Below are 17,473 nucleotides of genomic sequence, written 5' to 3'. Positions count from 1 at the left end.
TTGTATTACGCTATAAACAGTACGCTTGAGAGATGACAAGGGTCATCAACGTGAAATCAATAAACAAGAAATGGAAAATAATATTCTATACACGAAAGAAAACGTTTTCAAACTAAGTTATTTTATCAACTTAGTTCCTCTGTAACGTAGTAGCATCGTACAAGATTTAATTGTAATTAATCATTCTTACACACTTGGAAAACACAAACAGAATTACAAAATGAAGTACACAGACATCTCGAGGTGTTTCTCAATTTGGGATCAGTGGTCCCCGTTGGTAATCGAATACGATTCCAAAAGACCGTACATTTGTGTCGATATCAAGTATTGTCCAGAGAGAAATATATATACTGTCGAACACTTTGCCTTGTTAATTCATTATAAATACGCAAGACTACATACTAAGAGATTCGTTACATCGATAACGTAATGACCCCCTATATTTTGCAAAGTTTCTGTGAAACAAAGGACAAAATTAAAATTTGGAAAATATATCTGGCTAGAATATAGAGCGTATTACGAAATAAAGTAGAAACAATTTTTCACAAGCTATTTTTATCTTACTACAATATGATAGCATACGACGACAAAACGCTCTTTTCGTGTTTCTCAGATAAAAGTAGTCTCAATTTTTTTCCCACTCTATTTCAAAATATACTCTGAGACTGTTCTCTTTTTATAATTGTGTCTTTTGCTTTACAGGTATTTTGTAAAATGTAAAATTGAGATCCAATGACAAGCATATTATAGGTCTACAGAGTAAGAAACTTGTACACTCATGTCCAAAATTATTGTCGCATGTCTGTAAATATGTTGTTGTAGAATATAATTTGATAACAAATTCGCTTGGTATTTCTTACAGTGATAGTATGTGTATAATCGTCAAAGACATGGATGTGGCAAACCTCATGTCAAAAGAGCAGTAAATAAGAACAATAGAGCGAGAATAAAACTTTCTTGTCTATTTTGAAACATTTTGTTTTACTCATTCTAATTTTCGTATTTGTAGTTCTTTTCCTATGAAATTTACCACAAATGCATTTCCCGATTCTACACACAGTATCAGTATTAAAAGTACCCTGCAAAATCATTATCAAATTATATTCTTACAAAAAGGCAGTCATAGATATGCGACAATCATTTTGGACATGAGTGTACATCATGAAAATATATACATGTATTTTTTTTTCATATGAAACCCTTGTGCTTCCCAAAGTGCTAGAACAAAACAAGCAAGAAAATACACAAAAGTAAACAAACAAATGAAAACAAGGAAAGAAGTAATATTGCGATTGTACCGCGAATCTGCTGTATATCCCGTCCGCAATGTGATTATGACATTCAGACTATTCCTCTTATTAACATCTTATATTGAAATATGACACTCTAAAACTAACAGCATTACTCAGCTACTAATGTGACAGTTACGCAACTAAAAACAATAAAAGTCAATGCTAATTAATCTTGTGCCTGTTGCTTTTTTTGTTGTTTTTTTTTTTTTTTTAATCTAGTTGATGCAGGCATTTCCCTGGCGCGTGCAAGAGATGCAATTAAAATTTAAACATTAAACACTCCTAGGTGTTCCGAAAGAAGCAATCGAAATTAGGGCCATATGCAGACGAAGCACCTGAATTAATCCAAGTAGCCTAGTTTTGTTAGCCTATATCAGGATTGAAAAGAACTTTGAAAACGGTTCTTGCTTAAATTTCCTTTCATTAATCTATTTTTGTCTTTTAAGAACAGCAGGTTGATGTTTCAAGACTGTCAATATGTCCTTCATAACGTAATTTTTAATTTTAAAAATGTCAGATGTAACTTTTAAGTTATACAGAGTAAGAGTTAGACTATATGGAAACGTACTAGCTGAGCAATATCTTGACTCTCCTCACAATAATTGAAACCAGTTTAGTTTTTCTTTGCTTCCTTGATTCTTTGTATCTACAGGAGATGTATTAGTTATTTCTTTCCATTTATGTAATGAGTAAGTAGATTAAACATATATTTTCGCAAACAAAAGAAATTTGACAAAAGAACTCTTAAACGAAAGTGTATTATTGCAGTTTGAAGTATTGCTTTGTAGCTCATGCACTGTTTCAATGTTACCCATTAGTCAAGATCTGGAAAGATATTGCACTCTACATACTTAAAAAGAAGAAACTCAAAATATCTGCTTTTTACATATGAACACACATAATCAGATTTAAGCTTCGGTGTTTACTCAATTCGAGCTAAACTCACGCTGAGTTTAGCTCACTCTGAAAGACACGAAGGATATTTATAATCCAGTATTCTACATACTAACAAGCGTCGTGCCCGTAATAGCAATTTTCATGTACGTAATTTAGAGAAGCAATTAATGGATATGGAATAGAAATAAATTAAAATTATCTGCACTTGCTACGCTTAGGCTACTGTGATATGAATGGGCATTCTGACAATTCACGTGAGTGTAATTAACAAGAGATCACTAACGCGTTAATAATTTTTACAATATACTTATTGACTCAGTGAGTAGTTTAAATCAAGAGATAATAACAGTTATTTGTGACTGGGCATTCTTACACGAACTAGGCAACGTTTTAGTAAGTGGGAGTTTTAATATTGGGCGTATGACACCTCACCATTTATTTGCCTATTTAGAAAAACTAAATGAAAGATGAAAACAGGATAAACTAAATTATTAATGTTTTCCTAATGTACAGTATCTATAAATCTCAAATAGCAGTTACGGGCTAGTTGATTGCTACGCTATATATCAGTATTACCAATATAACAAAATATGATACGCGTACGTCTAGTACGTTGTCACACTTGAGACGATTTTATTCTTAACAAAAATAAATAAATAAATAAATAAATAAATAAAATAGTTCATCTATAACTAACTCCAATAATAACAGAAAATGTATAACGATGTTTACTAATACTACACTATAGTCCAAGGTATATAAAAACTGTAGTCGAAAACAGCGTTTTCAATTTTCTGTATTTCAAGACCATAATGTTTATGCAAGAAAGTAGACAATTAAGAATGTCTTTTGACAAATTTTGTAGCTAAGATACCCCTAACTCTCAAGAATGAGGTACTAAATTTTAGAGTAATCTTTTGCTAGCATTGTTTAGTAGAAATAGATGGAGGAAAATGTGCTTTAAACAATAATCTTAAAACTGAGTTAGATATGACATCTAAACATCAGCCCACAAACAACTGATTGCGTGTACAAATTCCAATTTGTTCAATGCGTTATTACGCTTATTTTTAAGGTTAGCAATATTACTAGTTTTATTTTAAAAAAAAAACAGATAAAGGACTATTTCTTTTAATATGACGTTTTAAAAAATGACTAAAACTGAGCTTACCCGAAATTCAATATGATGACCAAAACGAACAGACAATATATATATATATATATATACGAAACGTGCTCATGCAGAAACAAGTATAAAATGTGCTTCTTGCCTCTAACAAATATTGAAAATCCGCAGGGAGTTTTCTCAAAATTTTGGGATCGCAGTGATTACCTTCGTTTTCGTCTGTAGTACCTGGCATCCAGAGTCAGCCACACTAGTTAAATGATTGATTCTATCATCACTGTAACGGTAGCACGCCAGTGGCGTAGCGTGGTTTCCTACTTAGAGGAAGTTGTATTTCTAATATTTATTTTCTGAATATTTAATGTATTATTCTTAATATTTTGCATTATTCTTAAACCAATATTGCATTTTTTTTTCACAAGGCTTTCATTCCCATCCGTGGATGGGCGGGTCGCAGACGGTAATGCCGTCTCTATGGCCAGTGATTGAAGAAAAGGTTTGACGAATGTATATGAGAAGGTTCCCAGGCTTTTATGCTATTAAGATGCAAATACGTCATCTAATAAAGAGTTGTAGAAGTAAGTTGATTAGGGATGAGCATGGAATGGTGCATGGATTAGAATGTGGTCGTGTTCAGACGGTGGAAGCTAAACTGTATAGATATCCATGTGTGGGATCATGGATTGTGGATGTGGCCGTAGTGGTGATAGATACGGCGAAGTGGGTTGTGCGGCTCAGGCGAATAGTCCTGTTCGTAAATGGCCAGTAGATGGTCGACAGGCGGGTATGCGTATCTGGGTTCCGTAGGTGTTTGGTCTAAGAGTTCGTTAAGTAGAGGATGGGCATTGGAAATGCGCTGAAAGATGTAGCGGCTGCGAAGGCGTCGGAGATGAGGAAGAAGTGTAGGCATAGTGGTGCGTCGGTAGACCTCGGCAGTAGGTGTTTGCTGCGGTAGAGAATATGCTATGCGGAGTGCACGGCGTTCGAGGATTTGGAGGCGTGCATAAAAGTTGGTAGTCGCTGATAGCCAGGCAAGATGGCCGTATGTCAGTGCCGGGCGGACGAAAACCTTATAGGTGTAGAGAAGTAATTTTGCGTTTAGACCCCACGTAGTGCCTTTGAGATGGCGAAGGAGATTAAGGCGACGGCAAATGTTGGCTTCCAAAGTACGAAGGTGGGCGTTCCACGTGAGATGAGTATCGAATGTGACACCAAGATATGTTAAGGTATCGTGGACCGGAAGACGAGAGTCCAAGAGGGTAATCGTGAGGCGATCAGGATTGCGAGTAGGGCAAAACTTATTTCTCTTGAGGCCAAATAAGGTCATCTGTGTTTTCGTGGGACTGAGTTTAAGTTTCCATTTGAGGCTTCATGCAACAAGATTATCCAGCGCACGTTGAAGGATGTGATTAATTTGGTCAACAGAAGACCCAAGTGCGAGATACGCACTATCATCGGCAAATTGGAGCATATGGACTGGAGGCGGAGGTTGAGGCATATCAGCGACATAAAGTAAATATAAGAGAGGTGAGAGCACGGAACCTTGGGGAACGCCAGCACGAAGTATAAAGGTTGGGGATTTGGTGTTATTAATCTGAATATAAGCTCGTCTATGGTGGAGAAACTGAGCTATTATCCGCACGTAGGGAAACGGCAGAAGGGAGGTAAGTTTGTAAATTAGTCCAGCGTGCCAAACAGTGTCGAAAGCCTTTTCGATATCAAGTGATACTAGGACTGACGGGAGGCGTTTGTTAAAATGATTGACCAGCAGGGAGGATAGTTTGACTAGTTGATCGTTAATGCCAAAGGAAGGTCGGAAACCAGCTTGTGTAGGTGGTATGATTGCCCTTTCTGTAATGTACGGCTGCAGACGCTTCATAAGTATACGCAATATTGCATTATTTATTTTAATTTATTATTATGTTTACTCGTCACGGTTTCCATGGACGCTACACCCCTTACTACAGGAGCACATTGGCACGGAAGCTCATTCTGTACACATCTGATATCTAAAATTGAAGGGTTAGGTGCACTTTGGAAAAGGATTATGTAACACTGATATTGAAACACCCTAGATTTTTGGCAATAATCTTAAAACTGAGTTAAAGATGACATCTAAACATCAACCCACAAACAACTGATTGCATGTATAGGTACAATATTGTTAATTCCAATTTGTTCGATTCGTTATTATGCTTATTTTTAAGGTTAGCAATACTATTTGTTTTATTGAAAAAGAAAAACAGATAAACGATTATTTATTTTAATATGAAGTTTGAAAAATGACTATAAAACTGTGAGCTTACCTGAAATTCAATATGATGACCAGAACGAACAGACAAAAAAACAATATACAAAACATGCTCATGCAGAAACAAGTATAAAATGTGCTTCTTGCCTCTAACAAATATTGAAAATCCGCAGGGAGTTTTCTCAAAATTTGGACGAACTAGGCAATCCCCTTGGAAAAAATCTGAATTAAATATTGGTACAACTTCAACTGGATCTGTATATTACAAATAACGGAGTCAATTCAAATATGTCCTATGAAACTACCTGATTTTAAGACACATCACATCCTCTACGATACAATCATCTAGAGATAGCTACGTAATTATTTAAATCAGCGATGGACAACTGGTGATCTGCGAGGAATTTTCATCTGGCACACGGATCAAAATGAAGTGTATTTTTTTTTTTTTTAAATCATGCATAACAAGATGAATGTAACTAACCTTCAATAATACAACTGAATTGAGACTCTACTTTTAACCGTGAAAATATTTTATTTAACTTTTGATTACCAACCCAATTTTGCAAGTTAACCCATTGCTACCGGGATGATTTTGGAAACCTGCAGATTTCATAGAGTTACTTTCAATTCAAATATTCGTATAGCTCAAACCCTAATTGGCAGTGGCAATTGAAACAGATACATGATAAGCAGAAAAGTACGCAGGGCCCCGCTCCAGACTCCTCCCCCACCGAAATCGCTACTTTTCTCTAAAATTAGTCTAATTTTAGGAGAAATTTTTACAAAATTTTAATATAATTTACCTGATATTGAATTTAAACCTCCCGGAAAAGCTTCGGGTTCTTCCACCAAAATAAATTCCTGCGTACATGCCTGAGGATACGTACAACAGAATTATGATTCAGAAAGCGTCCGAATTAGATGTATAATCAGCCACTTGTGGTCTTAGGGAACAAAGGAATGGAAAATAGTCCCCAAGCATGGTTTTTATTTAATCTTGAGTCTCAGAGTACTATAAATTAATCAACACTACCTTAAATAAATGGATCTAATTAAAGATTCAGCAATACCTGTGAAAGTGCTCGCACGAACTAAGATTAAATGTTCAGGCCAACGAAATGTTAAATGTAAGACTATAAAGCTAAAGGCATTAAGTAAGTCATTAAATTATTATACGAGAAAAAAAATAATTTTTATGAACAATTAATATTAAGTTTCCGATTTTACTGATTTCTTATGCATGGTTATTTTCATTTTACGATTTTGTTTTGTGAACTCACCAATTTATTAACAGTTCGACGTGCTTTAACACCACTGACCTGTACTGTAAGGTTAAACTGGTTAGTTTGCTCCGTTAAACAATATTTCTTCTAATATTATTATTCTTCCTACAAACAATTGTTTTAGACAGTGACGACGCCAGCTTTAATTTCTTGGGGGAAAGCGCAAGGGCAGAGACTTTTAAGGGGGAGCAGCTTTTTATGTGCATCTAAAATAAGTTTTATTTTTGCTATATTTACACTGCAATACATCATCTCTAGGGGGCAGTCAAGGGTGGAATGGTGAATCATATCGCCGGGAGGGAGAGCATGCACTTGCCTTTCTCTAGCGTTGCCACTGGTCTGAGAACCGTGAAAAGACAGCAGAAAAAAAAGTAGGTAAAAGCACGAATCTTGTATCGTAGTACAGGCTGAAAAATTGTAATGGGCAATTAAGGTAAAAGGCTGAAAGATTATAAGAAGTAATTCTTCAAGGTAAAAGGCTGCAAGATAAGAGAATTTTTCAAGGTAAAAGGCTGAAAGATTATAAGAGGTAATTTTTCAAGGTAAAAGGCTGCAAGATAAGAGGTAATTTTTCACGGTAAAAGGCTGCAAGATAAGAAAATTTTTCAAGGTAAAAGGCTGAAAGATAAGAGAATTTTTCAAGGTAAATGGCTGAAAGATTATAAGAGGTAATTTTTCAAGGTAAAAGCTGCAAGATAAGAGAATTTTTCAAGGTAAAAGGCTGAAAGATTATAAGGTAATTTTTCAATGTAAAAGGCTGCAAGATAAGAGAATTTTTCAAGCTAAAAGGCTGAAATGTTATAACAGATAATGCCCATCCGAAATCGAACCTCGGATCACACGCAACAAGAGGAAACATGGACTAGTCTGGATGCTCTGTGGAGTTGCCGTTTGCTGCTCTCATTCTCAGTAAACTACGCGGACAGAACAAGGAACAGACAGAAAAAATGGTTTTGATAAAAGGTAGTGGTGACAGCAAACAAGACCATCGACGGCGTAGCCAATGATCGTACAGATACACTATTAGTGGATCGAAGACTACTCGTACATTGCCAAGACTTGTATTATTCCTTTCCCCTCACTTATTCCATCTGTTATGTATGATCAAAAGCGTACTCATACGTCATATAGGGATGCACACGAGACAAGATTTGTGGCTGTCTCGTCTCGAAAATGTACTGTAAAAGTGATGTCTCGACTCGAAAAATGTATATTTCAGTATTGGAAGAGCCATGTCTCGACTCGAATTTTGTCAGGAAAATCCTGTCTCGACTCGTCTCGTGCGCATCCCTAACGTCATACAATAGACAACTAGGAATAATCAGTGAAGTAGATCCAACGAAGAGAACAAGGATTTTGGAAATCCTTAAAAAGAAAGGCGTCAAGTAAAAACAACAATACGTAACAACAACGAAAAATAAATTCTGCTAAAAACAGTAAATAGGACCAGGCAAAACTTACTTACACTATGTGATCAAAAGTATCTGGACACCTTCTGAAAATGACTTACAAGTTCGTGGCGCCCTCCATCGGTACTGCTGGAATTCAATATGGTGTTGGCCCACCCTTAGCCTTGATGACAGCTTCCACTCTCGCAGACATTCTTTCAATCACGTGCTGGAAGGTTTCTTGGGGAATGGCAACCCATTCTTCACGGAGTGCTGAACTGAGGAGAGGTATCGATGTAGATCGGTGAGGCCTGGCACGAAGTCGGCATTCCAAAACATCCCAAAGGTGCCCTATAAGATCCAAGTCAGGACTTTGTACAAGCCAGTCCATTACAGGGATGTTATGGTCGTGTAACCACTCCGCCACAGGCCGTGCAGTATGAACAGGTGCACGATCGTGTTGAAAGATGCAATCGCCATCCCCGAATTGCTCTTCAACAGTGAGAAGCAAGACGGTGCTTAAAACATCCATGTAGGTCTGTGCTGTGAGAGTGCCACGCAAAACAACAAGGGGTGCAGACCCCCTCCAAGAAAAACACGACCGCACCTCACCGGGCATTCGCCATATCCACACCCTGTCATCGGATCGCCACATTGTGTACCGTGATTCGTCACTCCCCACAACGCTTTTCCACTATTCAATCGTCCAATCTTTACGCTCCTTACACCAAGCAAGGCGTCGTTTGGCATTTACCTGGGTGATGTGTGGCTTATGAGTAGCCACTCCACCATAAAATACAAGTTTTCTCACCTCACGCCTAACTGTCATAGTATTTGGAGTGGATCCTGATGCAGTTTGAAATTCCTGTGTGATGGTCTGGATAGATGTCTGCCTATTACACTTTACGACCCTCTTCAACTGTCGGCAGTATACAATTCCATCTCTATTTTAATAATTCTCCTAAAATCGAAAGTGCTAGAATCCAGTACCACTTTTGGTTTCAATACTGACAAAATATCACGCCATGCAAACCAAACTTTCTCAGGTGGTGTACCGCTGTACATGTGACACAGTTACATGTTGCTTTTATAATAATAGATAATAAAATACAAGTCATGATGACGACAAATGGTTAATTTATGCTTTGAATAGAAAATTAAAACAAACGTAATGTGCAATTAATGATTTTACAACAAAACACAATATATTACAAAGAAGGAGTTTCGTTTTATTTAGAAGGAAACAAACTTCCTTCCCATTCATCATAGAAATGGCCATCGTCCTGTGTGGTAATTGCACTCGTTATTATACCTTTCTTTTTTTAATTGATGTATGTAAAAGCTTGCTAAGTACTGTCTTCCTTCTTCACGAGTCCTCTCCACTAATCTAGAGGCTACCACACGCTCATTTGGTGCACGAATTTCACGATTCGATTCCCAGTGAAAGAAAACTGAAATTTGAACCCATTGCAGTGATTCGAATTTTACTTTAAATTGTAAGTCCACGTCTCATATAGCCTCAATGCTGAAATAAGACACTAAGACGCTAAATAAACAAAAACTTCCGTACCCACGATTTGAAGAACATTTTTGTTTAGTTTAACGTCCCACAAGTATGCACCGAGAATAAGGGAGACGGTGATAATGAGATGGATGATATTGGTGGAGTGAAGACAATGAAAGACAATGGAGTGAAGACCCCGAACAAACGCAAACAAATGGTATGGTGTTCGTTCACCATAAAGCCCACTTGGCGAGGGAATCCGTAGCTATGACAATTGGTTGCTCAAGATCATTAACCTGTTCTGAAATGACAAAGTTCAGTTGGCGACCCTTGAACTAGACAAGTGGTATATAGACTGATCTCGTTTATTCCCTTTTATTAATATACGCATGGTCTCTAATACTATTTAACTATTTATTAGGGGACAAGAAGTAAATTTACTATGGGTGTTGATAATTTAGTATATAATAAAAAAAAAACTTCTCGTTGTTGTTGTCCTATATACTACATACGTGTTTCGAAAAGATTAAGACAATTTTAAAATCTTACCGGCAATGAATAAAACTATTAATTGAACAGCTATGGCGTAGAAATTTAAATGACTGCCACTAGATTCTATTGTACTCCTAGCTCTCAAACAGACAATAACTTCACCCATTCACAAGATAGATGGCATCTATCAATAGAAGTTGTTTTTCGTTTCCATATTTTTAGGGGTGCGCACGAGACGAGTCGAGAAAGAATTTTCCTGACAAAATTCGAGTCGAGACACAGCTCTTCCAATAGAGAAATATACATTTTTCGAGTCGAGACATCGCTTTTACAGCACATTTTCGAGACGAGACAGTCTCAAATCTTGTCTCGTGCGCATCCCTACATATTTTGCACGAATGTGGCTGTGATTCTGTTGCAGTATGCATTTTGACAACGTTAGGGGAATAGATCTAGCCTGTTAAAGAACGTTCGTCGTTAGTATCAGGCCCCAAACCAGCCACAGAGGTTAGAGGGGGCCAAGTCATTAAAAATTCCGTTACAAGTTTTTTTTTTTTGTATTAATAATAGCATTTTGTATTGAAGTCTGGAGGGTCGACGGAAATTTTAGGTGGGGCCTGGCCCCCCTAGCTCCCTCTGTTTGCGGGCCTGGTTAGTATTAATCATTTTAAGAAACAGTGTCTTATGTAAAGGGGAAGAGTCAACAGGGCGTCCGCACGGCTCAGAGTAAATAATACACAGCAATTCCCTTTTGGTATCATGTGACTTTTGCTGAGGGTGTGTGTAAAAGAATGTTTTTCTTCTACCATTCCCAGCTGATTTGGATGAACTCAAATCAGTAGCACCACTGCAGTAAATTCTCTAGAAAAAGACACTGCAACTCAGACATTTGAAGTCGAATCATTCTTTTTGAAATACTCTACACTAGGCGAAAGGAATGATAAGGTAGGTTTAATACTTTGTCACAATAAATAAATAAATAATATTTAAGATGTGGCCATCACAGTTATCCACTCTTGATACTGAGCTGATCCTTGTAAGTATCCAGTTTTTTTTTCCATGAACCTGTATAAAATTATAGAGACCGAAAACTATTTCAGATATCCAGTGTCGTGCCGTAGAAAATCAACGCTCGGGGCGAGAGTATACGACGGCGCCCGCATACATATATTTCAAGTAATTTTTCCTATCTTTTTTTCTTTTTCTCCCGAATTTTGCGCCCCTCTTACTTCGGCCCGGGGTTGTCGCCCCGCTCGCCTACCTCACGGCACGGTACTGCAGATATCCCAAAGTAGAAATAAGAAGAATTAAATTTGTTCGTTTTAATATTTTAAAAATCTATTTACGTGTAACAATTACCCGCTTTTGAACTACATAGTCCGTGCATTTATTCAAAATGAATGCCGAAAATATGAAAAAAGAAGGAAATAAAACTTTTGTGCTTGAATCTGACTCAAAAGATCTTTTTACGTTCTGTGTTATGAAAAAAAAAAAAAAAAAAAGCCCAGTAGATGTAGGGCTTTCATCGACTTACTGGGCTATGCTAACTATCTTTCGTTTGTTCATTTTCCGTTAGAAATGTACATGCAGTCAGTTACGAGACAATGAAGTAAAACTGTTTCCACTTTATTATTATCTTCGTTTCCTGAATTAATATTGAAAACAAAAACAGAAATGAAAACTCTCGCTTTTAAAAAGAATGTAAGTACGTATGAAAATTTTAAACAGAACTTCTGTCAGTATAACTTAAATGTAACAACAATAACTCAAATGTTGCTCAAGAATTAATGACCATACTTGCATTCTAGTCATTAATGGCATAAAAATTGTCGAGTGCGAAGGCCGAATCGCAAAGGTAAAACAAGCCACTAGGGAATTTTAGTATTACAAAGTTTGTAAATTCATAATCACCATCATTTAGAAAATGTATACGCTCTGTCTGAGAATACAAGAATGGCAACGGTCTCTCTAATTCTATAAAAATCCTATGATCACCAGATTCTTTTTTTCTCTCTGGAATGACTGATCTTCAAGAGGTCTTGCTCTCCCTAAAATATAGAGGGTCTAAATATGGCAATGGAACTCACCTGTACAAAATTGCTGCTTACCATTTCTCACTACGAACAAAGTTAATAGGAGTAATGCTTGTAGGAAGGTATCGAATACGCCAATGCAATAAAATATATTCTAATATACTTACGTCTAGAAAGAACCGTTCAAACCGACTTTTCAAGAAATGCCTTTAAAAGAAAAAAAAAAACATTCACTATACATGCACTACAAGAATTAGTTTCTCTATTACATTCTTTCTTTTATATACACACGCAATTTGCAAACACAGACAATGCCACAAATATTATTATTAATGCATCAAAATACGTACTTGAATTGCCCGCCAAATCCTACGGCCAGACTAGAAGAAGAGAAAGAAAACAAAACAATCCGTGACTCACAAATCTAGCAGACAAGCAGCAAACCAACAGACAATATGAGACAAAAGAAAGAAATACAGGCGCAACGATTGGTTGATCATTTCATGATGGTCATTTATTTTTTTCAGCATCTTTTAAGTCAAGGTTTTTCACATTTCCACTTTTCATTACCATGCTTTATTTGATATATATATGTTGTAAAAAAAAAAATCTACTTCGAATTAACTTTGATTTCTTTAGCAGAAGCACAAGCCTTTGACTACATGCATTTCAGTGTAAACTATATACATGGTTTAGTATTATGGTATCATAATGATATTTTGAAGCATTAAACAACAGGTGTGCCATACGTTTTCAGCAGTGTACAGAGCATGTGTGTATCTGGCAATTTTGGAGTTACGAGCGACGTAAGCTTACATTTTCTACAATACAATCAACTAAGGAAAAGTCCAAACACAATTTGTCGCTTCAAATATATTTAAGATCGATCATCTCTATTTATAAAAGAGTAACAAATACACTACAATCTCGTTTATTCGGACTAACTGGGACCAAAGACAATCCGGATAATAGAACTGGTCTACTGTCTTCTCTTTCAAAAACGTGTGACGTTTGAATGAAGCACCATCACGCAAACGCTTCGTCATTAATACAGGGTGTCCAATATACAATGCAACCCGAAGTTTGGGATAGTAGAACTTTTGAACCTGAAGTGATACACGAACAATTGTCATACCAAAATGAAACCTTCTTCATGCATATATTTTTAAACTAGGAAGCAACGATTGAAGTACACTAGGAACTACACAGTGTTGCCAGATGTAACCGGAGGTGTAAATATATATATATATATATATATATATATATATATATATATATATATATATATATATATATATATATATTTTTTTTTTTTTTTTGCCAAACATGTAAATTGACTCATAACTCATACGTATGGATGTTCTGTCGTTAATTTTCAGTTTGTTAAGTTGGAGTACCTTGGAAACTATGGAGCAGAAAAAAGAATTTTTCATTTCCACCGATAACTAATCGGATGAGGCCTCTGTAAGGGAGAACTAGGGAAATCGTAATTTTCATAAGTTAACACTCTGAATTGGCAACTTTGCTGATGTTTCAGTGCATCAAAAGGTGTGTTAAGGATCCGTCTACATTATGCAATTCCTGAAAACAATGAAAAATAAACTTTGAAATTATCATGATAAAACGTTTACTTATATGCACCCGGCAACGCTGCTTCTATCAGAAATGAGTTACCAGCTCTACAGCAGATGCTGCGAGTGTCCCCCCTGTTTTGATTCAAACACTGGTTCACATGTTTAACCAGGTTGGCAGCAACTTTACGAAGATTAGAAGTGTTAATGTTCGCAATGGCACTGCGAATGTTCGTTTCCATGTCTTCGATAGTTTGAGAATTATTCTTGTATACTTCTTGCTTTAAATAGCCCAATAGAAATGAATAGCAGTGTTTCCGGGTGCAAGTAAGTAAAACATTTATCACGATAATTTAAGTTTGTTTTTCATTGTTTCCAGGAATTGCATAATGTAGACAGATTCTTAACACACCTTTTGATGCACTGAAACATCAGCAAAGTTGCCAATTCAGAGTATTAATTTATGAAAACTACGATTTCCCTAGTTCCCCCTTACAGAGGCCTCATTCGATTAGTTTTCGGTGGAAATGAATTTTTTTTTCTGCTCCATAGTTTCCATGCTAATCCAACTTAGCAAACTGAGAATTAACGGCAGAACATCCATACGTATGAGTTATGAGTCAATTTACATGTTTTGCACAAAAAAAAAAAAATACACCTCCGGTTACATCTGGCAACACTGTGTGGTTCCTAGTGTACTTCAATCGTTACTTCCTAGTTCAAAAATATATGCATGTACAAAGCTTCATTTTGGTATAACCATTATTTGTGTATCACTTCAGGTTCAAAAGTTCTACTATCCCAAATTCCGGGTTGCAATGTATATTGGACGCCCTGTAATTTAGCTGAGTGGTGTCAGGCTGACGATCCAAGTATGTCATGATGTTTGTCAGATGGTGCGCAGAATCTGCATGTGTCGTCTGCTGTTGCGGTGTAATCGCTCCCTCCTCATCCACGTCGTCTTCTTCTATGTGAACATTAATTTTTTTTAAAAATCTCTACGAATCTGATCCGAATTATTCGGAAATCCGGATCAACGAGGGCCGGGTAAACGAGGTTATACTGTATTGTGAATTTTCTTACTGCAACGATCAGTGTATATATAAAGTCTCAATATTTGTTACTGCTGCATAAATAGGATATTGGTCTTTAAAGGGTTAATGTTTCAAGCACAGTTTTACAATATTCATTGAGGAACATAGGTTGGTCATTTCTAATCATTCAGGAACATACTAATTTGAGAAAGTGTATCAAACTAGTATATGTGTAACTTCAACTAAAGTATGATTGTCACAAAGAAATCATGGCTTAAGAAGCCTCATTCCGGCGAAATTAAAATACCGCCTATTTTACAGTAATTATGTGATATCTTCAAACAGATAAAAGATAATTGAAATGTGGAACTAAAGCGTAAACAAACTATTTGTTAATTTCCCCCTTGTTGTAAGCTACCAAAACGTAAACTAACTGCTTAATTCGCATTACTCCCCTTGTTTTGACTTATACATAAAAGCTTGTCATATAGCAATCTGATATAATTTCTTATAGCTAGATGAACTGTTAAGTCCTGCGATTTGTAACCTTTTTTCTTTGTAATAATTTCATCGGATACACCATGTTTTTAGATTTCTTTGATATCCTCAAGTGGTTGAGCATCCACTTTTCGATTTCTTTCTTATACCATAAACATATACAAGCTAAACGTATGCTCCGTATCATTTTAACATGCAATTTTTAATTACATTAGGGAGGGGGCTGATGTTTTAACTGTAGGTATTTCATTAAGGTTTAATTTTTAAAATGTTAATTGCTAAAGGTGTATGTTCCTTGTAATTGTGAAATGGCTGGAAGAAATGAGACCTCCAGGAACATAAATTTTCCATAGTACATTTTGTTAGGTTCTAAATCACACTAGTGTGAAATAAGTTAAAGTAAAGGGAACCTTATCTTCTTCCATTATCTTAGTATGAACGAATCGGTGACTCATAAGCCAGTTAACAGATCGAATCAGTCGCTCATAGGACAGTTAACAGTTCCGGTCGCACCCAAGACTGTCGCAAATAGGACGACACATCACCGCAAGTGTTGATAAGTTGGGGGGAGTACATAGCATTTATCTCCATATTCCCACTTGATTCCTGTTACCTTTTGCCCTCTAACGAGACCAACTCCAATCTTTAACGATCTTTAGTTTGCGGAGCTTCCATTTAGAGGCACAAATAATACATTACCGATAACAAGCTGATTATCTGTAGAAGCGTGAGTAAAAGTGAAGTAGATGCAAGATTTTTTTTCTTTGTACACGTTTACTTTTTTTTGTGTTTTTAAACTCATTTTCGATTTCATTGAATTGAAATTGATCATAAAGTAATATATATATATATATATATATATATTGTACTAAAAATGAAAATATTGTGTTACATATAATTCATTCTTTCAATTGCATTTTACGTACATATTTTTGTTACGTAGAAAAGATTACATATTATATATATATATATATATATATATATATATATATATATATATATATATATATATATATATATATATATATATATATATATATAGCGAGAGAGAGACGGAATTCCAGGAATAAATTTTTAGCGACTTTTCATCTAAAATTGGAGTCATTTCACTTTCCATTTAACATTTTGTGTCAACTTGTTAGCAACACTGCTTGTAGGGGCCTCCAAAGTTTGGTTATTTGTGGATGTTTGAGGTACTGTACCCTCCTTAGTTTGCAACACTAAACAATAGGCATGGTATTATATGTATTCGTTTGAAATTTAGGCCTATAATAGCCTGATGTAATGCCATTTGAAAAACTACAAATGTTTGGTTGACAACACTTAATCTGATGATGTTGGTATTTAAGTCAAACAATGTTTCCTGCTGATATTTGCATTATTAAAATTTCAGGTTTTTTTTTTTTTTTTTTTAATCTTAAGTTTAAAAGTTAAGAAAGTTTCAGGACAAACTATACAGCCTAGACCTATATAGTGCGGCAATTTGAAATCGAGACTGAGAGACTGATTTTCTTCTCAACATGTGGCACAGCTGTTCAAGTGAGATGAAGTGCAATCAAAAGAGAAATGTTCTATGAGTAACTGATACCAAGTGCATTGATTTTGATTGATAATTACGTGTGTGATTGTAGACAGATGTTGCTAAGCTGCATCGTGAGTTCAAGATGGAACAAAAAGCGAACATCAAGTATTGTGTGTATCTGGGTAAGACTGCTATAGAAACTTATCAATTGTTGCAACAAGTGTATGGGGCCTTTTGTTTATCCCGTGAGTGTATATTTACATGGCACAGACGTTGCTGGGAGAAATGGGAATCAATTGAAGACTACGAACATCAGGGTACAGCAAGGACATTGAGAACATAGGAGGAGTTCATGGAGAAAGGAAGTAAACTGATTGCGGAAGACCGAAATGCGACACTGTGAATCGTGCTGAGGAGTTGCACGTGAATAAAGAATCTGTGCGGTAAATAATAACCCACGATCTCAACAAAAGGAAGGTCTGTTCCCGTTTAGGGGCTCATTCCCTAACAAAATACCAACAACGGGACAGGGTTGATCACTGCAAAGAACTGGTTGCTATCGCCAATAAGGAATCTAAC

The 17,473-nt window shown here is 36.0% G+C and overlaps 1 protein-coding gene across 4 annotated transcripts in view; it reads right to left on the bottom strand.

The window, feature by feature from the left end:
* The window catches only part of spir (spire type actin nucleation factor), a 521,502-nt gene that overhangs the window by 165,772 nt on the left and 338,257 nt on the right, over nt 1-17,473 (bottom strand). For 3 of the 4 annotated variants that reach the window (XM_081761349.1, XM_081761376.1, XM_081761357.1), the window contains exon 6: nt 12,620-12,649. The exons of the other annotated variant lie outside the window; for it this stretch is intronic. In XM_081761349.1, coding sequence (XP_081617475.1) covers nt 12,620-12,649 — 30 coding nt within the window. The remainder of the gene's footprint in view (nt 1-12,619; nt 12,650-17,473) is intronic. 4 annotated transcript variants of the gene reach the window in all.

The sequence above is a fragment of the Thermobia domestica genome, chromosome 1, assembly GCF_964235325.1.
Source record: "Thermobia domestica chromosome 1, izTheDome1.hap1.1, whole genome shotgun sequence".
NCBI classification, from domain to species: domain Eukaryota; kingdom Metazoa; phylum Arthropoda; class Insecta; order Zygentoma; family Lepismatidae; genus Thermobia; species Thermobia domestica.
Note: the sequence above shows the minus strand (reverse complement) of the source record. Positions and strands in the feature narration are given on the sequence as shown.